Source organism: Phalacrocorax aristotelis, chromosome 4, assembly GCF_949628215.1.
Source record: "Phalacrocorax aristotelis chromosome 4, bGulAri2.1, whole genome shotgun sequence".
In the NCBI taxonomy this organism is placed as follows: Eukaryota; Metazoa; Chordata; class Aves; order Suliformes; family Phalacrocoracidae; genus Phalacrocorax; species Phalacrocorax aristotelis.
This window is the reverse complement of record NC_134279.1, coordinates 42,772,650-42,794,707: the sequence shown is the minus strand read 5'-3', so window position 1 is coordinate 42,794,707 and position 22,058 is coordinate 42,772,650. Positions and strand designations below refer to the sequence as shown.

Genomic DNA, 22,058 nt, shown 5'->3' with positions numbered 1-22,058 from the left:
CTTTATGTAGGTTTCCCTCAGTATGGACATCATCAGAGCTGACAGAGCCGAATTAGGTACTTGTTACTTTATGTCCAATTACATCATTTTGGTCTGTCATGGACAACCTCTCCAGCAGCAGTGCGTATCTGAAGAAATCAAAGTCATTGAGTTTGCCTCACTTCATCCTTCAAACTAAAAGGTTTCTCTAACCAAGGGAAGAACATAAGAGGCAGATAAACTAGCTTTGTGTCATTAGGTTTATGTTTGCAAAGCTTTGTTTTACAAGATAGTGAGGTATAAAGCCATCATCACTAATGGAAGGATCTTATAAATACTTTAAAAATACATTTTAAAAATCACTCTAACATGCTTTAAGAAACTTATCTACTTACCCATATGTATTAAATCTAGGTTTGGGGAAAAAAAGAAAAAGAAAGAATGCATATAATAATTTTATACCATCTCAAAATCCCTCACAAGCAAGCTTACATCAGCAGGCATCTTAGTTCTATAGTTCGGCTTCAACCTTGTGCTTTATGAAATAAATTGGGCTGCTTGCTGGTATCTTGCATATAATATATACACAAACACACCCCCCCAAATCACCCTTTTTTTGTGAGAGAAGATTACAGAAATACCAATTTACTCAGAATTCATTCATTCACACCAAGCACACTCATCTATCTCTCAAAAGTCAGGCAGACCTTAACATGATCAATAAAAAGCCTCTACTTTCAGTCTAGGTTCATTTTCCTGGCTGAAGGAAAAGAAACAGGATTAGAACCTTGTGTTTTTGCCATCTTAAAGTGTGTTTTAAGTAAACACTACTTCAGGAGCAACCCAGCCTGTGATGTTCATCTACCCTTTAACTTCTGTTTCAGAAAGCCTAATTAGCCTTTTACCACTTGTCCTTACATTTCAAAACCATCCTGTAGGCTTCTAGGAACCCTCTGGCATATCAGCCACTCATTCCAGTTCTGTGCCAGTCCTCAGAAACCTCTCCCAGTTGCTGCGATCATTCAAAGAAAGTTGAGAGTGGCCTGAAAATTATATCATTTCCTTCAGCATTCATGGGTACTTCCCAGTAGGGCCCATGGACTTACTATGTCCAGTTTGCCTAAGCATTTTAAGATACTCCTTCTGTGATCTACCTACGTTTCTCCACTCCCTTTCACATCAATATGTGATCAGGCTCACACCTCTCTCTCAACATCATCTCCCATATACAAGACATGAGAATAAATGATGGATGGGATATGACTAGGTCTGACCAGTGTCTATAACACCAAAATCACAGCCAGTAGATGGGGGAACAAACACTGTGAGAGTGCTGCTGTCAGGCCTCATGGACCACAGGTGCCAGCAGGTCAGTAAGTTCTCACACCTGCTACCACATCTTGTGGTTGATGCAGCCTTTAGAAAATTAGATATTGATATGGTTATTCATAATCAAACCAGGCAAAATAGAAAGAAATTCCTTTTTCATTCCAGTCTTGCTGCACATTTGCTGTCCTTATTACATGAGGTATAACAGTTAATTCTGTTGCCAGTGAGAATGTACCACAGGCACTGGCAGTGTTTTGTTAATATTAGAGCTGAAATGTCATTTGCTTAGAAGTATCCAGTCTTACAGAAATTCACATTAGATACATGCTTAATTTTATGAAAATATCCTTGGAAAGAAAGCAAGAATAGATATATAAGAAAAAGGAGAGTATACCAAAGCTTTTCATAAAACTTAAATTAACAGCATATAGCATCATCACTTTCACCTGTGAACTGCAAAGGTGCAGATCCCAAGATCATCCCACATTTCTGGCAGATCTCAGTGAAGTTACATGTACTTTCCAATTTTAGCATTGTATTATTTGAGAGTTAAAAGCCCTGGGCTTAACCATTGCCAAATGCTAATAGGCTTGGCTATCCCAGATGCACAGAACTGGCTGCAGGGTAACTACCCTTCAGTATTCCTGTCCCTATTAAGTTTAGATTTCACAGTTATGTTTACTGCAGCTTCCTATTTTCTCAGCAGCATGGGAGGTTTTACGGGATTCTAGGTACCATGCAAGGCATCTAAACACAAAAGAACTGCTTTCCTCCTCTTGTATAAACAGCTTATTCTTACATTAAATTCTTTTCACTAAACAGAAACAGACCCATCAGGCTTGGACTCTCCTTACTGGCCTACTGAAACACTGCAGCCTGTTTCTCACCAACAGATGGAAGGGGAATCATCAATCTTCAGCCACATTTTAGCTGCTGCTACCATATAAAGAGAGACACACAAAGCACCCAGAAAGCATTTGGGAATTATTCCATGTTATTTGTTACTATCAATACATATTGTGCAGAGGAACTGACAGCAGGCATGACAGAGACAGAAGGCCATGAGTTTTCTTGAGTATAAAATATTCCTTATCCTGTTTTGAGGAGCTGCACTTTGAATGAGATGCCCTGAAGCAACTGCAGAGAACAATCTGGTGAGGCTTGGAAATGGGGACATTGCCTATAATGCTTTTGACTGCATAACTTTCTACCTTCACTGCATTATTCAGTAACTGCACAATACACTTTGAAAAGCAGTCAGAGCAATAACCTTCAGTTTTCTCACTACCCCACTAAAAACACAATTTGAGTTTAACCCATTGCTCTGTGGCCAAGAGAGGTTAAGGGAATACTAGCAAACAGCGGTATGAAGCAATGCACTATGTATATGGCTATAAACACAGTCCTGATTTCCCAAAGTGAACGACAACTAGAAAGAAACCCCTTACTCTTAGTTTCTCTCAACATACAGTAAAAAAATCAATAGAAGTTCAATCCAAACAACTAATTACTTCCACGAGCCTTATTAAATATTGTGAAGTTCAGCATACTTAAATTAGATTAAGTCTTTTTTCCTTCAGTGCCTTGAAGTAGGACAACCTAAGCCTGTCTTTAAGATCACAGAATGCTGAAGGAATTCATTGGAATCTATCTTGGAGTATTGGATTAAAGATGGATTTTTAAATTTTATTTTTAAGGAAAATAAATATAGCTTAAACAATGTACTATATTTATGAAAAGTAATTAAATACATTCAATTTAATAACTAAAAGTTTTTACATGGTTCCAATACAAACTACTGCATAACTGTACACCTATAATATTTATATAATATATCCCTTTCCCATATTCTAGTTTTTCTGCAAAGTTTACTAAAACTTCACTAAATGATGAACAGTAGCTCTCCAACTACTCCAAAGACACAAAAAAATACAGCCAAACAAAAACTAAACCAACCACCCCAGAGAAATTCCATTGCATGTTCATTTAGGCCCTTTTTAAAAATACAAGGGGCAGCAACAGCAACCACACTGCATTCAAATATTTGGAGAGAACACTGTTCAGGCACCCTCTCAACTTCTGCTTCTGATAAGGAGGGAGAGTTGGAGAGTTTCAGTTATGCAGAACAGGTAGAATGAAATTTGCTTTTTTATTATTAAAAAGAAAGAAAATCTCAGTGTTCAGGGCACAGAAGATGTCACAGCCTTTAGCTAAACACCCATGTTTATTTGAATATGAAAATGCATTTCTTCTGAGGCCTGTGAAAAGTTTAATGTGTAAAAACAAACCCAAAACACCAACCACCAAACCAAAACGCAAGCATAGCTCAGACTTCTGAAAAGGAACGCTGCTTAGAGTAACAGTGAGGGGCCACCACTTCACACAGCAACAGCAAGACCAGCAGCCAATACATTGAAACACCAACTCCAGCCCGTACATGCTAAAAAACCAGACATCACAAAAACTGAGTTAGACATCCTTAATGTACAACATGAACATTAAGAATTCCAGTATGAAATGAATCTATCTACACCCATGGAAACCTAAAAAGGATGGGATTTTCTTGCGATAGATTATTCTGGTAAGCCAACAAGAATTTGTGCATCTGATCTGTGATTACACAGGTTATCAACAAATAATCTACAAATTGTACATAAAAAGAGACCTGTGTTGAAATCAAGCTATGCAACCATACTAAACCAGAAAATTTTAAATTATAATTCTCACAACTCTGTTGGTATCAGGAATTAACTATAACTTAACTGGTAACAGGAATTAACATCGGGAATACTGTGTTCAGTTCTGGGCTCCCCAGTTCAAGACAGACAGGGAACTACTGGAGAGTGTCCAGCAGAGAGCTACAAAGATGATCAAGTGACTGGAGCATCTCTTGTGAGGAAAGGCTGAGAGATTTGGGTTTGTTCAGCCTGGAAAAGGGAAGACTGAAGAGGGGATCTTATCAATGCTTTTAAATATCTAAAGGGTGGGTGTCAGGATGATGGGGCCAGACTCATTTCATTAGTGCTCAATGACAGGCCAAGGGGCAATGGGCACAAGTTGGAACACAGGAAGTTCCACCTGAACACGAGGAAACACTTCTTTCCTGTGAGGGTGACCGAGCAGTGGAACAGGCTGCCCAGGGAGGTTGTGGAGTCTCCTTCCCTGGAGACATTCAAACCCTGCCTGGATGCGTTCCTGTGCCCCCTGCTCTGGGTGTGCCTGCTCAAGCAGGGGGGTTGGACAAGATGACCTTCAGAGGTCCCTTCCAACCCCCACCATTCTGTGAACGCCTTGATTCAAGAATGAAAAAGCTAAAAAATTGGATGCTCTGGTTTACAAGGACTTAAGAGTTTGAAACAGGGTATACCACAAAATTTATATTCATAGTTGAGACTAGATGATTGCAATCATTCTCCCAAGCCTCATTAAAATCACATTTTGAATGCTATTCAAAATGTGAATGAGATTGTTTTGTTTGTTTGAACAAAATTGGTATGAATAGCAGAATATTTAATAACATTGAAGAGATATGAATTAATGGTAACTGCTATATTAAATAATTAGAACATGTAGCATTTGTCTCTCTACAATAGAGAACAATACTGCCAGCATTTTTCTTAGCTTTAGTGGGTTTGTTGTATTCCAGACAACAGAAAGTGAGATGGGGCAGGTGAAAAGGAAAAATAAAAACACTATTCTTGTGGGTTTTGAAATATTTTTCATATTGGTACAGAACTACTAGCTCTTAAATAGTAATTCCATTGTCAGCTCTTAATACTACCCAAAACTCAATGTTGTTTTCCACTTTAGGTGACCAGAACTCTTATTTTCACTAAAGCAGTCCTGAAACCCCAATGAAGTGTTTCACACTGTCTCGTGGAATTAAAGAAAAAAAAACTGATTTGTTTGTAACTTAAAGCAAAGCGGTGATTGTGGCAAAAGAACAGAGAATTAGTTAATGTAACCTGGTGACAGCATCCACTGTTAGACTTTTGCATAAGAGTGGGACAGAATCAAGACAAAGAGCGCTCAAATGGAAAAAAAGTATTCAACTGTTTCTCAAGGTGTGAGAGAGAAAAAAACATGGGAGTTATTGTGGGGACACAATAAAATCATATTAAGGACACAGAGAAGCTGTTAAGCCAGCCTTACAAATAGAATTTAACTGTTTTGTTTTTCTGAGGATTTTTACAGCACACACATATTTAAAAAAAAATTAAAAGAGCATAAAAAAAGTCTTAAAAAAAGGAAAGAAGCATCAATCTTGCTGAAGTGCTTTAAATATATCACACTTAAAGGAAAACACCCTAAGAATATTACAAAAAATAATTGAAAACCAGAACTTCTCAGAACTCAAACATCTAAGCATGTGTTTAGTTCCACCCATCCCTCTCCCAGAAGATGTATTTTGCAAATCCTGAGCCCAATTTCCAAAGAGACTAAGAAGAAAGCTCTTTTGGATTAAAACGAGAAAAGACAAAGTTGTGGTTATCTGCTATCTTTGCATATTTCCCAGAAACTCAATCTCTTAGAAGTGGGACTTGAAATTTCTTTGGTGTAAGATTTTGGAATAAATTTTCTTCCATGAAGTGATTTCAGAGAAATGTAGAAACTCCTATAGCTGCTTTTTCAATTTAAATACCTTTTAATCCAAATTACACTCGGGTTTTCTTGTATTTGAAGGTTCATTTTGTGATTGTTCTCTACTGATGGCAATAAAGCCATTCTATTTGGTTCTTTAAAACAAATCCTAGACATTTTCAAGAAGTTACTCTCCAGTACAGACAAGCCGCTGTGCAAATGGTATACACTAAACAGAGACAGAAGATCAAAAGCTCAAAGTCTATATATAATAACAGCATCCCCCACAAACATGCAAAAGAAGATAGTTAGAAGCTGAAGGGCAGTTAGAAGCTCCAGAAAACAATAGCCCTTTATAATATTCTAAAGCTGACAAAACTAGATCTTGCCTGCTATACCTCACTTGACATATCTACTCTAATTTTATTTCCATAAGAACACCCTTTTCTGGCATTGAACTTACATAGTTTTCCAAAGAGTTTCTCTCAAAGCAACCTTATGAGGTACAAACTACTTCATATTTCGCACATGCTTCTGAAGAGAGGGCACATTTCCAAAAGTGAAGTGCAGTCTGAGACTGGCTGCATCATAGAATGGGTTAGGTTGGAAGAGACCACTAGAGGTCATTCAGTCCATTCCTCCTGCAGTGAGCACGGACATCTTCAAGGTTGGCCGGGGCTCTGAGCAACCTGATCTAGTTGAATGTTTCCAGGGATGGGGCATCTACCGCCTCTCTGGGCAACCAGTTCCAGAGTTTCACCACCCTCATAGTAAAAAGTGTCTTCTTTATATCCAGTCTAAACTTACTCTCCTTTAGCTTAAAACCATTACCCCTTGTCCTATCACAACAGGCCTTACCAAAGACACTGCCCCCATCTTTCTTAGAGTCCCCCTTTAAATACTGAAAGGGCCATATCTAATACACGGCAGCTGCGAGGTGGGTTTATTTCTGACAGTAGGTCAGAAAGCATTGTCAGACTTCTGTGCATCCTGGAAGTTCAAGACATAGACTTGCTTCAGGGTGTAACCATCAGAAGTATAGAGACCAGCTTTGTCACCTTAATCAGTGTACTACTTAGTACAAGAACATTTTTTTTATAGTTACATTTAGAAGATAAGCAATATAAGCGATACAGTCAATGAACTAATGGAGTACTTATGTTACAAGTGTTTAACATAAGGAAGGTTAGAAGGACATGACGCAAGTCACTTCACTTAGGACACTACCAAAACATCAATCATCAAGACTTCATTGAACACCATAGGAACATGAAAATGGTGCAAATACCTAAGGATTCGAGTTTCCCATATGAAACACAGAGGTGAAAGTCACTAAAAGATTGGCGCAGATGGAAGGGGTGGCAGAGAAAGGTTGACATAGCACTGACTTGTTTCTAATATGCCACTTTTGACAACACCTCACATGGCTTCTGGGGACATGCAGAGAAATGTCATTGACTGTGTGGACTGGAGTGGGTAAGAAACAAATTGCCAGAAGGCCAACTTACAGAAACAAGAAGGGAGGATAAACATGTCAGCTTCCTTTTGTATTTAGTAACTGTCCTCTGCAGTTTTACTAATAGAGAAAGATGCTTGATAAACATATTTATTATGCCAGCAATGTAATTTAGCACAGATTTGATACTGTGTAGCTGTACATTAGAACTCAGACTTCTTGGAAGCACTCTTGCTATAAATAATTTCAGGTAACCTGGCAAAGTAGAAGGCAAACAAGGCATCTAAAAAATACAGCTTATTAAACAAAATTATTTCTTTTTACTTAATTCTATGCAAACTATATAGTATATACAAATTAGCAGATAAACAGTGTTTTGTCAAAACAATGCAACATGGCAATTAAATAGGAAACACCTCCAACAAAATGTTATTTTTAAAATATTTTTTGTTAATTCCTCCATTGTGAATTATTTTTTAAAACCTTAATGTGCAAACATTTACCTACTGTTCATTCTTTGAAAAGGACGGTTCCACATTTTATGAAACAAGAGGTGTTAGTTACCATGATATTTCTCTTTCCACCCACCAAGAACTTCTGTCAAGCTCTCAAGTTCTGTTCAGTTCCCTGACGAATTTCAAGCTAATTCACACAGCAAAATTCTATAGGTTAATTGAGTAGATGTCTTAACCTGAAACATTGTATAATAAAGGGAACTGTGTCTGAAGAAAAAAACAACCCCAAACCAAACTAGTTATTGAGACAACTAGCTTCGTCACACTCCTGTACCTTCCCCTCATACACTAATTGCATAACAACCAATTAAAAGAGGGAAAAACACCATATAAAGAGACAAACAAAATCGTGCCCCCCTTTAGAGCTCAGAATGACTCTAGAGGACTAGAACCTGAAGTGTAGAAAGACATACATGCCTCTTACAGATAGGAAGCTTTACTCTTCGTATAAGGGAAGCAAAAATTACAGAACATGAAAAGAAAGTTATGTTTGCCAAGAACTGCGTGATCACTTTTAGCTCAGTGGTTATTTTCCAGAATAATCTTTATCCTATTTCTCTGTAGGATATTACTGCTATCAAGGAACAATATCGTAAATTAACCCCTGCTTAATTCTGCGTGTGCTTTTCATCATTGCTCAGTCTGGTTTTGTGCAATTCTACACTGCACAAATTAGCTGTGGTATCAGCACCTCATACAGTATTGGATAGCTTTTATTCTTTATGTAAAAAAACCAAACCAAACATTATGGAAACACTAGGCCAAACGTTTAACCAATAATTTTATGCAACTTGTCACCCTGCCCCCATCCCAAGGATCTGCAGCTTTTACCAAATGAGAATCTGAAAAACCAAGTGAAGTGTTATTTTTGTATGCCTAAAAAATCATTACCCAGGAATGACATGAAAATCATTCTGTAATTAAAAGAGACCTTCTATAGTCTTACTGTGTTACCAATGAGAAGTCAGTTTAAGAGACAGCAAGTGATTTAACAACGGTGATAAATTTTCCATTTCCTATTTTATGAAATGGTTGCTTTTTGTTGGCTGAGGGTTCACATTTGACCTTCTGGGAAAACAGATTATTTAGGTATATACTGTTTTAAAAACTTAAAATCAAATAGTCCAGGAAACAATTTACATACTTAGGATGTCGGATGTCTGGCAGGGATCGCTCCAGCGCTATATTGTTGCTGACAAATATGTTGAAGCCATTTTCCCTATAAGCAGAATCATCATGGTCTTCCTCTGTAAGAGGGTACGGCTTTCCATGTTCACCTTTCCCTACAGGAAACAAAACAATTATTTGCCTCAAACTGAGCAGTACAAAGTGGGCTACAAAGACAAAAATAAGTTAGACTGAACTTCAATTAGTACATTCCATCTGGAGCATCTCTAAGGAATTTCTTCCCATGTCACTAGCGACACTACTGTTACTTTCAATACAAAAATATGAAGTAGGTACAAATAATGGGACTCAGAAGTCCCTCTGAGTTCACCCAATTAATCTAGTTTTCCTTCTTTCCAGAGACATAATCAGCTTAAAGCCACTTATACATAAAAATCTCAATTGTAAAGTAAGAATAAGACCTTTTTGCAACAGAATCAAGCTTTCACAGCAAAATCAAGAACAAATGGATCAGTTCCAGCAATACTCCTTCTGACTGACATGAGGAACCTGATTACTCAGTTTGCTCTCCATTTTAGCAGGCAGAGCACCACCCCACCCCCTTTTCCAAAACCAACTTCGTCATTGAAGTTTAGGGTGTCCAACTTCCCGGAGCAAGTTGTAGGGAAACCAGATGTTTTGCCCTGGGCTCCTTGAACACCCTTGCACTCCAAGGGACCAGCTAGATGAACTCAGTGCTTCTAATGTCTCAGTTCTGCTGATTCGGTTTCAGAAACTGGTCACTAAAGAAATCATCTGCTTGTTCCCTGGCAAAGCACAGAATTTCTATTCCAGCTTTTTATTCCCAAGTTAGTTCTCATCATCAGTCACTCAGCTTGCTTAGTACCCACCTCAGGCAACTATACCTCTATCTCTTCCAGTTAGAAGGCAGAGAACAAACAAAAACACTTCAAAGAAAATCAGAACAGAAAAACCCTTCACTTCTCAACTATTTTTATCTTCATTCTTGCAGAGGATAAGCTCTTCAGAGTTTCTGAGCTTTTCACGTGTACTCAAATTCTCAAGAAGATACACATTCCTCTCTATCTAACTGATCAGCTTATAACCTCTCTGTCCCTCTCCCTCGAGGCCTGCTCATAAAAAAATACCTCCTTTTACCTGAGCACTTTTAGAGAAATTAATCAACTTCCCAGCTGGATTTGATAAGTGACCAAGGCCACCTGATCCTCAGCTAATCAGGAGCAGCTGCAGGAGGGGATGAAGAGGAAAGCAACAGCAAGCTGACAGAAACATCCAGTGGTATCCTAAGAACCCACAAGCCTCTGCCAATGCTCCATTCCACATTGTACATTACATTAAAATCATGGACTATACAATTTAAGATGCTTTAATTACTTAATATTAGAATTTTTGCAGATAAAATAATTATTTTTTTTATTCCAAACTTTGTGCATATAATTATAATTTATAATAAACAATGTTACTTACAAGGGAAAAAAAGTTAGTTTGTATTATGAAATACTCTTTGTTTATGCTGCTTCATTACTAACAGGTATCTTGTCATTTTTATTGTCAAACATCCCCAAATACACATAACACGCTGTGCTGGTTTTGGCTGGGATAGGCTTAATTTTCTTCATAGTTACTAGTATGAGGCTATGGATTTGTGCTGAAAACAGTGTGGATAACACAGGAATGTTTTTCTTACTGCTGAGCAGCGCTCACACAGAGCCAAGGCCTTTTCTGCTCCTCACCCCACCCCACCAGCGAGTGGGCTGGGGGTGCACAAGAACCTGGGAGGGGACACAGCCAGGACAGCTGACCCCAGCTGACCAGAGGGATATTCCACACCATGTGACATCATCCTCAGCATAGAGCTGGGGGAAGAAGGAGGAAGAGGGGGAACATTTGGAGTGATGGCATTTGTCTTCCCATGTCACCATTACGTGTGATGGAGCTCTGCTTTCCTGGAGATGGCTGAACACCTGCCTGCGATGGGAAGGAGTGAATGAATTCCTTGGTTTGCTTTGCTTGCGTGCACAGCTTTTGCTTTACCTATTCAACTGTCTTTATCTCAACCCACGAGTTTTCTCACTTTTACTCCTGATTCTCTCTCCCATCTCACCACGGGGGGAGTGAGCGAGCAGTTGTGTGGTGCTTAGTTGCCAGTTAAACCATGACACACACTAACATAATAAAAGAATCTGAGACTAAGATTTTCTGTAAATCTTATTATTTCATACTAAATATAGGGGGGAACTATAATATTAAAGAAGCAGCTGACGAGCCAGAGTGCTACTCAAAATTCAATAGTACAATTATATCAAATCTGTTTCATAATACAGTGACAATAAGCTAATGTCATTCAACCCCCAAGACATAGACATTTTAGGCCCTCTCTTTCAGTACATGCTAATCAATATTTTTACAATGTAATTTTCTGTATATTCCAGCTATTCACGCTGTTTTGAGACAGGTGGATTCTTTGCTTTTCTTAAAGGAGTCCATTTGGCTGTTCAGGAGATTAATATTTTTCAGAGTACTACACTTTCTTCGTATTGTCCCCTGCTAGTGAAACCTAAGAAAAATACTTCTCAAGTGCAGTCTTCCATTTTTCCTCACTGAATATGGAGCACTATCACTGTGCATAAGCCAAAAGAATAGATGTCATGGTTGTTACGTAGAGCAACACAAGAACAGGCTGAACTTTCTCATACAGTGCTGGGCCACGAGTGCGCTAGAAGTTGTGAAGCATGACTCGTTCCTAAAACTATATTAAACTACACACCTAGAGCATTAACAGAGGCTTGTGGGCTTTTATGAATCCAGTGGATATTTCTCTCAGCTTTCTTTTTCGCTTGCTCTCTCACCCTGCAGGTCTTCCTGATTAGCTAGAGATAGGTGGTCATCTACCAGATCCAGCAGAAAGCAGTTGGCCAATTTCTTTAAAAGACCTCAGGTAAAAAGAGACCATTTATCTCCTACCAAGGAAGAAATAGAGAGCTTAGAAGAGAAGTATTTAAAAAAAAAACAAACAAATGAGGTGCAACTTTGGGATGATCAGTAGGCCTGAAAGGTTCCTTTTATACAAAAAATTGCTATGTGTGAGTCTCCTCAGCACTACAAATTATCATAAGCACGTTAAAACTCTCTTCTGTCATGGATTTGCTTTCCTAGATGACTGACAGAAATTGCTGTCACTGCACCCTGGTTTGGTGCAGGCCTATCCAAAAGTTTACCTAAAATGCCAGGGGAAGCTTCACAATGCAAGAAGAGTAAAATTCTTGTGAAAGAGAGCATGAAGGAGTTTAATGTCCTGTTACTGGCTACGGAAGGCTACTTTAAACTGATTGATAGACAGATATAAGCCCTCCTATACTGTTTGTTCTGCCTGAAGGTAAAATAGCAATTCAGAAAGTGTATCAGGGCTATAAAGTATTGTAGGGGACAGAGAGTGGGCAAGACCAATGGTGAATTTTTGGCCTCTTTGGGTTTAAAGAGGGAGCTCACCAAAATGTGATGGATAAAACCAACCCAGCACTAAGACTTGATAGGAACTAGGAACTCTCTCTAAGGCTGGTTTACAATTGCAGCGTAAATAACCCCAGAGACTAAAGACAATGAGAATTTTTAGTTCAGTTACTTGGATTTTAATTTGTTAAGGGGGGGGGAAAGGAGGGAGGAACCCCAAAGCGTGAGAACGATACATATATTCAACCTGGGCCCAAAAATCCCATCAGAATGCTCCATTGAATGGGAACCCTAAAAGTACCATTTACTTCATACAGTGCTGTGTAACCTTTATGATTACGGAGTTATTACACTGATCTTTAACTCAGTACTCAATGTAAGCAACATTTTGAAAATATGTTAGGGTTTTTTTTTTATTTCTTAAAACACTATGATGGTTTTGGAGTTCAAATCTCTACATTGCTTATTATTATGTCATGGTAAGGGTTTTAATACACCATCTCAAAATGTTTCTCCATAGATATTCAGATTAAAAAATGGTAAAGTAAGATATTATAGCCATCCAGATAAAGTACTGCTGTGGCCAAATATCAGATGCTCTATAAGGCTTTTTTAGCCCACTCAAGGATGTTACTATCTCCTAGGAACCAATACACTCTGTACTTAGCCCTAAAGGTTTTAAGTTTTATACTTGACAACTTGTGATAATGGGTAGTTCAAGGAACCTCAGTTGAAGCAACTTCTGGTTATATTAAATACAGGTACAGCAGAAGGAGAATAAATTCTCTTGTTCAGCAGATGGCATGAAGGGAAGAAGATTAGGGTGAGACAAGAAAATAAAAAAACATTCTGTATATTCACTGCAAATGTCTAATAGCAGAATAATGGCTCTGGATCAGCCATGCTGGTACAGTTGCCAGGTATAAGACTTATAAAGAGAACAGGGATATTGCTGGCAAAATATATCAGCTGTAAATCAATTTGAACATGCAACAGAAGAGGAGTTCTGCATTGCTTCTGCTTGCAATGGACAGGGGACATTGCTTAAAATTACAAACAACGGGTTGCAACAGGTTCTGGTTTCAGGGTCTTTTGGCTTTTGTTTTGGGTGTTTGTTTTTATAATTCAGATGAACATTATTTGTAATTCAATTGGCATGGTAAAAAAGATTGGTTTTGCCATGTAACAAAGGAACTTAAGCAACTGCTTGACATCTTAACACAGGAAGCCAAGTGGATAAAGAACCTAAGCCACTCAGAGTCTTTGGGGAAGAACTGTGTACAAATCGGAATTATTTACTGTTTATACACACTGCTGTTAGTTTATTCACAGTCTCACCAGGTCAAGACTATAATTCACAAAAATAGTTAAGCATACACTTTAATTCAAGCATTAAAGCATCTTTTAATCCAGTAGGATTTTTAATAGGGAATAAGAATTGTCCATGTCTAAATGCTTTACTAAATAAAGGAGTTTAGTTTAATACATGAACCAACAAATAATTACTTACAGTGCATCTCATAATTTTGGATAATTCTGCCTTTTTTTTATTTTTTAAAGTATTGAGGAATTTTATCTACTACCCCTAAATATTCCAACCAGAATCTAGTACAACGTTGTCTGTGCACATCACACGTAAACTCAGAGCTCACCCTCTCTCATGAAAGTTCTCACAGGGAGGACTGATATATCTAACCTTATCCTAAAGCAATATTTCTGTACAGCACTGAAGTCCTATGGGGGAAGAGTGATTGTATTTCTTAGCAAGGGTAGACAGAGGAACACAAATTCAAAGTGAATGCAGTCACACGTCAGCTTAAAAAAAAAAAAAGTGTAAGTAGTAAAAGGGGAAATAAAGATCATCAGCTGAATAAAAACATTGAATCAGACATCATATTCCATCTTGCCACGTAAACTACAAAATAACCTTTTATGCTCCCTGATATGGGAGTTAGAGTGCAACTGGCCAAGCCAGAGGGCAAAAACTGTGTTTAAAGCAATCTGTAGTATCTTCTACATAATTTCTAAATTTCCCTCATGCACAGCTGTATACAAGTTTGCCATCTTGCACTGTGGAGGTGGATTTCATATTGCGTTGATTAATCACTATGATTATCAATTCAGACTGCCACCACATTTTGCTTTTTTGGGAAGTGAATTTCCATTTGCGTATAAACAAAATAATACCCTTCCTTATTTTTCCTTATCCTCACAGACAGGATGGCATGGTGCAGCACATCTGCTAAAATACTGGTTAACTTATCTTGAACAGAGAGATGATTTGACAAATGCACAAAATAGGATTTCTGTTTTTGTGGACAGTAAACGTCTAAGCTGCTTCTGGGTTACCTACACTTGGCGGACTTCTCATCCTGTCCACAAATATGGTATTTTGAAACCTTTAGAAGACATGTGGGCAAATATTTTTTTATCTAAAATTAGTTCAAGAGTGAAGTCAGGGACTAGTACAGACTAGTCTTTGAGAAAAAAGGGGGGAAAGGAAGTTATTTTATCAAATCATTTTATCCTTTTATATGAGGGAAGGAACTGCTTGCTTTCAGCAAATGCCTTTCATGGTTTTGCATGTTTGCATTCATTTCCACTAAAAAGTGTGAAGATTTTCAGTAAAGAAATGCATGAAAGAATGTTCTTGGCTGACTTTTTATGGAGTGAGAAAACTAAATCTGCACATGCCTCAAATGAAAGTAATTGCCTTCATACTGAACAGGACTATCCAAGTAGTAAAAAATGTAATATATATGTGTGTGTGTGTGTGTGTGTACGTATGTATGTTACAGCTTTTCAGATAGAAAACAAAGAACATTTTTCTCACCATAAAAGTAGTGAAACAATGGGATGGCAATCCAGGGAACTGTGGGAGCCATACATATTCAAGAAAGGAACGATGCCATGCCCCAGAGACATTATTGGTACCACTGTGGTCATACAGTGAGGTTGATCCCAATCTTAAATTTCTACGAACTCTAAGAGAAATAGGAGGAGGACTGCGGATAAGTTGCTGGAATTATATTCTTCCTCAAAGTAAAAAAAACGTGTAGCAGAAACTGAAATATCAGATGTCTGTTCTACTTTTCCCAAACTTCTCAGAGTATCCCACTAATTGTAAAACTTCATAAGCCTAATTTATAGGAAAGCAATTTAACTGATTTCACATCAATGGAAACTGGATCAAAAATGCCTATTGGCTCTATTTTTTTGCTACTCTATCTGGTAACAGCTTGGAAAGCCTTTGCAGTATGATTTACAATACTTTTAATTATTTACTACATAACTCTGTCAAGGTCTGTGGCAATATAAAAGGCTTTTCCTTAGCATTACAGACACAGCTGTAATCAAGTCTTACTTATGGAACTGGGAAAAGAAAAATCCTGTCAATTAAATCCTGAATAATACATTTTTAAGCAAGAATAAATAATTTCTTTATAAATATGTAACAAAATTTATTTATTACTGTTTCAATATCAAACTACTACATAAAACAAACAATCTAAGATTCACTCCAGTTTTCTGGTAGGAAGTATTCAAATTCCTACTATTTTATTAACCTTCAGATGCCAGTAGGGCATACACGATTTATTTTCAAGGACCACATAGTCCTCAGTAAGCAGTATAGAAATATTATTTGCATCAAATATGAGGTCTTGTCTTTTCAGGACTGCTAATATAGTAACATGATGGTTGTCAGCAGAAATATGAACTAAATTGCCTTTCTCTTCAGGAATGGCTTTAGACAAACAGCATAGTTTGGGAGAAAAAGTAAGAAAAAGATATAATTTTAAATGTTGTTATTTTATTGCCTGCTTACATCCAGAACTGAAAAAAAACCCCCAACAACCCACAAGCCAAAGAGAAGGATATGCTCCTTAAAAAATTTAAAAGAGTACATTCATATTGTATTGTAGTTGAATCTTTAGAGTATTGTTTGCTTATCATTCACGAGATAGAACTGAAAGGAACCTGTTGCTAACACAGAAATGAGATCTATACTTAGTGTGGTGTTGTGTTCCCACATCCCTCAATAAAAAGAAATGCCATGCTGGGTAGGAGGTAGATAAAGGAAGAACATTTCCTGGAAAGACAGAGGAGGAGATAAGAGGGACAAATGGGAACCTCTGAAATGTACTTATTCTATGTATTTGGTCTTACTAAGTTTGAGAAATGCAGATCAAAGTGAAAACAAATAATTATCAAATACATCTTTTTTAATGGTGTAAGCAGAATTTCCAGATTTCCATAGACTAACCTGGCCTGGGCTGACCCTTAATGTTAATCTAAGATTATAGCTTCTGTGTCAGAATGCAAAGAAAAAGATGGCATGAGATTTTAAGAGTCAATGAAGTGGGAGAAGCTGATTACCAGAGATCTATATATACTAAGTGCATGGTAGTGCTTCACACACTCTTCCTAAACGCTGAATGAACAGAAACTGCTATCAAAAGACACAGTGGTGAAGCAGAGAAGCTCAAATATGAAAAGAGCAGTAGTGGTGGTAAACAGAAGAATGAAGCAGCAGCAAATGGAGGAAGAAACAGCAACATCTGGCAGAGTGGCAAAGGCCCCAGGTTGCAGCACCAGAGCTCTGGCAACATCAACTGGGCCTTGTTGCATCGCAGGACTCCACAGTTCCCAAAAGTAAGGGAGGTTTTAGTTCAGGAGCGGGGAACAATCAGCTGGCCTACCTATTACCTTGCCAAAGAGGACTGCAAAATTATTATTGTTATACTTGATGAATTAGCCCTTATATGTTATTTATTTTTAATAAAACATTGTTTGCTGAGTCAATTAATTTGCAAGAAGAAAAAATTAGCTCAGTGCTTTTGAGATTAATTCTTGCAGGTATCTAGGCATTTTACTAGGTATCACTTTAAATTTCAACCTGGCCCTTGCTGTTGGCAGTTGCGTCTTAGCAGAAGAGGTGCATTATGCAGCTGGGACACTCCAACTGTGCTTATGGTAACTTTTGTATCGCTCATTTCATTTTGGTTATTTGAAACCACGACACTGTGCTTTACTTTAAATAAGTCCATTTTCCCAATCTATAATCAATTCCGAAATCCTAATTCCTAAATTCCTAAAGCCTGTGCTTTATGGAACACTACAGGACTGTATCCCTCACCTTTTGCAACCATTTGAAACATTAAAAATGCAGCCTCTGAATTTCCAACATATGCGTTGTGGTGTAAAAATACAGCGTGGGGATGGGGAAGTGATTGCTTTAAAACACATCATGAGGTTAACCAGTGGCATTGTTGTGTTCCAGCAGAAGGGTGACTGCATATGAACTCTGAATAGTAAATTGTCTGAAGGCTTGAACAAACACTTCACAAAAATAAATAAAATTTTTTTGTTAAATCTATAGCTTTTAACACTTGTGGAAAGTATACTATAGGTTGGCAGGCAGAAAGACTCATTCTAACCCGCTTCCCACTTTAGTAAGTCTAGGGAAAAAAAAGGAAGAAACAAAAATACCATACTATTTGGTATGTCCAGTGTATTTAGTATGCTGCAGTGTACAGTGCAAGACAAGCAGCAACACATGCTGTTTAGATATGAGTTGTTCTATCGCTACAGCAGAGCAGCAATATCCTAAGTAGCATTCTGCAGGCTGAGCTGAATCTAATCATAAGTCTGTAGCCAAGGGATGCACAGTACATCTTCTATTTAGTCTAACTACTTATCACCAAATGCCATAGCTACTGGAATGCTTTTTTTCATTTAACATTAGAACAGACTGGCTCTAGACCATTAATCAGAGCCAAACACTGAATGAGCAAGCATATGAGAAACAGAATTCAACCATAAAAAAGCTTCACAGTTTGGTTTAGTAACTGAAAGACCTGCTAGGATAAAAAGGACCTACTATGGAACAAGATTACCTGAGGAAAAAAAAAAAGAAAATCTAATAGTGGTGTTTATTTCAGTGCTTAAATAAATTAATTCACACAAACTGCATCAAGAATGGCATTCTAATAGTCTCTAGTACAAGTGGGTTTTCTATAATTAATGTATGTGTCCAAGCTGATCTCTTGGAAAAGCTCAAACTAAAGAGTTACTAACATGGTATATAGAAGAGTAAACAGCTCCACAAAGTTAATGCAAAATTACAGTTGTATAAGTACAGTTTTAGAAGGCCCCAAAATACAAAATGATAGTGTTCTAAGAGCTGTAATTAACACTTTTCCCTACCCTTTTTTTTCCTCTTCATTCTAAGACATATCATAACCATGTGTGTTTTACTACATACAATCACAGAAGAATAAATAGGATATTTCCTGGAACAAATTTATTTATAGGGGTTCTTTAATTTTTAATTTTCTTTTTTTTTTTTTACATGAATTCAACCTAAACTAGCTCTGGAAGCTGGCTTTGTGGCTGCTGCACAAAGAAGATGGAATAACCTGTAAAAAGGAATTTAGCTAGGTATGAGTCAACAGTGTGCAATAGCATAGTCACTCTTGCACTAGAAGCACTACTCCATGATGCTTATCCTATGTGAAAGAATACATGAGCTGTCACAGCTCCAAGCAAATTTAGATTTGCCCTCTAAGACCCCTACCAGAAAAAAAAAAAAAAAAATCCATTCTTACATATGGAGATAACAAAGATTCACAGTTAAAGTTTGAGGCAGAACTATGGTGATTCTCAACACGGCGACTCACTGATAAGGCTATCCTTCTTCCTTCTGTAAAGCCAAGAAGAATGTTCAGAAGCAGGCAGAGTTTGCACACTCAGGGCCAAGAAGGTAACTTGCTCAGGTAGTATATATGTATTTTATTGCTTTTTCAGGTCCATTACAGACCAGGTGCATTATAAAAGACAGTGCCAGATTTCTCAGATGATAATTACCTTAATATGAAACTGAAGCTGAGTGTGCAAAATAATTACCTGGTTTAATAAAATCCCAGACTCCCCCACCCCCACAAATTCAGAGATACTAAAGTTATCCTCAAGACAAGCAATATAAGCCCAGGAAACTGGACTAACATGTTAAGAGGTAGAAAGGTGCAGTTATGGCAAATGAACAATGGAAACTCAAGTTATGTCACATTCTTGAGACTGGTCTAAGTCCTTCTGCTCTACTTAAAACATAACACATTTTTTTTCTACCACACCCAAAGTAACACTTGGGATGTCAGTGTTCTTCTCCTTTTCACATTTTCTTTTGGCAAATCAGACACATTTCTCTTCTGAAAACTGTTTTGATACTACATATAATGCTGCATATAGTCACTGCTACTGCACTTCCCAGTGACTGCCTTTCCCTCTCTTATAAGATATCACTAATGCTGCAATCAATATTGCCTTTTACCATTCATATTGTGATTTAAAATACATTCTTTATTTGAGAGAGCCTTAGGACTGACTTTCAGATGTATAAAAAGCAACTCCCTAAAAATTTCTCTCTCACTGAGAAAAAATTTAAAAGTGCTAAATTCCATTATGCAGATGCATGATGTATTTATGCGGCACACAGTAATTCTCAATTTTACTTTTATCTATATGATCAAAAGCTCCTCAATAAATTCAGTTTTTAAGGAGAAGGGAGGGGATCTTTAGCAACCATGCTAGGAGAGCAAGCATACACACTTCCCTAGCCGTCCATAACCACAGGTAACAGAACAGGACACAAAGCAGAGACTAACTTAAATTATAGGCTTTATTTTAGAAGCATTACCAGAAATTCCACCTTTTAATTTGTCAAGTATATTTGAAACTAGAAAAATAGAAAGAAATTATCGTTCCTCATGTTTTCCAGAGGAAAAAAAGCCCACTTAGCTTGTCTATTTTGTTGCCATTCATTCATCTCCGCATTCATTTGATATGCTTTAACTTACAGAAAGTGTTTCTGCACATGTTTAATTTAATTTTTCCTGTACTTTAATAGTAAACCTACATCTTTAAAATAGTTAAAAGCCTCACTGTGTATTATTACAACCGGGAGAAATTATGACAGAGGACTTGGACTGGATTAAGAATTGATGCTCCACATAGAGGAAGACCTTCAGTATAAGATTAAATCTGGCATTTCAAAATGTTTTCAATTTTTGATATTCATTCTAATTACCGAGTCTTGACCTTTTTGTTTTAGTTGTATGTTCAGAACACATTTTCCAAAATCCATGATACTTTTGCTAAAACCAAACTTGTTGCTGACAGAAATCGCTAGTAATAAGCTCACTTCCTTTACAATAGATTCATCATCCAGATGGTCTGTGAAAAATTCATGAAAAACACTTAAGCATATTGAAAGAATCTATCCTTCAATATGCTTTTAAAAGTCTTTGCTAAAAATAAATAAATGAATAAAAAACACACCCCTACATTGACATTCAGGTTTTACACTAAGCAATGAGAGACCTTCGAATAAATTCCTTTCCTTCTCTCTTTTCCCTTTTGTTTGTATGAGTTGTCCAAGAAATATTTGAAAACATAAACTGTTCTTCATCCAGGCATTCAGAGAGACAGTTACCCCCAATTATCATTGAAAGACCTTCTCTAAAATGGGGAGTTAGCTCCTGAACTGAGTTCTTATAACTGTGAGATTAAGCTTCCCTCAAATGACAGGTCTGAACTGAACTATGCCAGTGGGCTAAAATTGTAGCCAAGAATCTATCCTTTTATCAGTACCGTTATCAGCATTTTTGAGATGTGTCATTATTATCCAGTAAATAAAGCAGATATGAAATGAAAAATTGTTACTTCAGTATAGGACATTGCCAAGAAATGCTCAGGGTCTCATCACGTCCGTGTAAAACTTCAGATCCTCAGAAAAAAACCCATATGAAAACACTGTCTGTATCACAGTTTATTACAAACTTTGAAAAGAGTTGATGGTTGTATATACTAGGGAAAAAAGGTCATTTGAAAACCATACTGAAGTGGCAGCATGTTAGTAACTTGCTTAACTTACTGATGCGCAGCAGCTAATTAAAATATCAGCCCTCTAGAACATTAAGAGCTCACAGCTTTCACTCTTCTTTCTAAAGCGTGTGAAGTTTGGATTTCTTCCCAGTATAACTGCTTTAGTAAAAGCTGGGAACAGAAGATATCAAAAAACCCCAAATAAACTAACACGTTATTTATTTAGAGGCTTCTTTTAATTTTGCATAACAATACTAAAATTAGATTAGTCTCTCAACTATAAAATCCCTGAAGAGTGACTCGAAGTATTCAATAATCAGAATAGCCTTTCCTTCAAAAGAACACGAAAACAGACCTGGGATGACAAGGGAATTGGCATCTTCTTAGTGTCTGCTACCTTGCCCTCTGGAAACGATTCCTTCCCTGATTTATAAACCAGTACTCACTGTGCTTCAGGATCAGTCTCACCTTTTCTAAGCTGCTGTGGAACAACAATGCAAGGGGCAACCAGAGGCAACAGTAGCCTCATAGACATTGACCAAAGGTTCCAAAACACATACATGCTATCCAATTAATCAGCATATAAAATAGAAGTAACCTGAAAATAGGGTAACCTGAAATTAGTTGAGCTATCATTTTAAAATATAAAAATATAAACATCTTTTCAGAGTAGATTAACTGAAAAATACAAAAAAGCAAGACTGTCTCCGTGTTTT

The 22,058-nt window shown here is 37.3% G+C and overlaps 1 protein-coding gene across 2 annotated transcripts in view; it reads right to left on the bottom strand.

Moving 5' to 3' along the window:
* Nucleotides 1-22,058, bottom strand: part of GALNTL6 (polypeptide N-acetylgalactosaminyltransferase like 6) — a 500,857-nt gene that overhangs the window by 285,336 nt on the left and 193,463 nt on the right. For both annotated transcript variants that reach the window (XR_012660321.1, XM_075091134.1), the window contains exon 3: nucleotides 9,005-9,143. Coding sequence is in view for 1 of the 2 variants with exons in the window: in XM_075091134.1 (XP_074947235.1) it covers nucleotides 9,005-9,143 (139 nt within the window). In the remaining variant the exon portion in view is untranslated. The remainder of the gene's footprint in view (nucleotides 1-9,004; nucleotides 9,144-22,058) is intronic.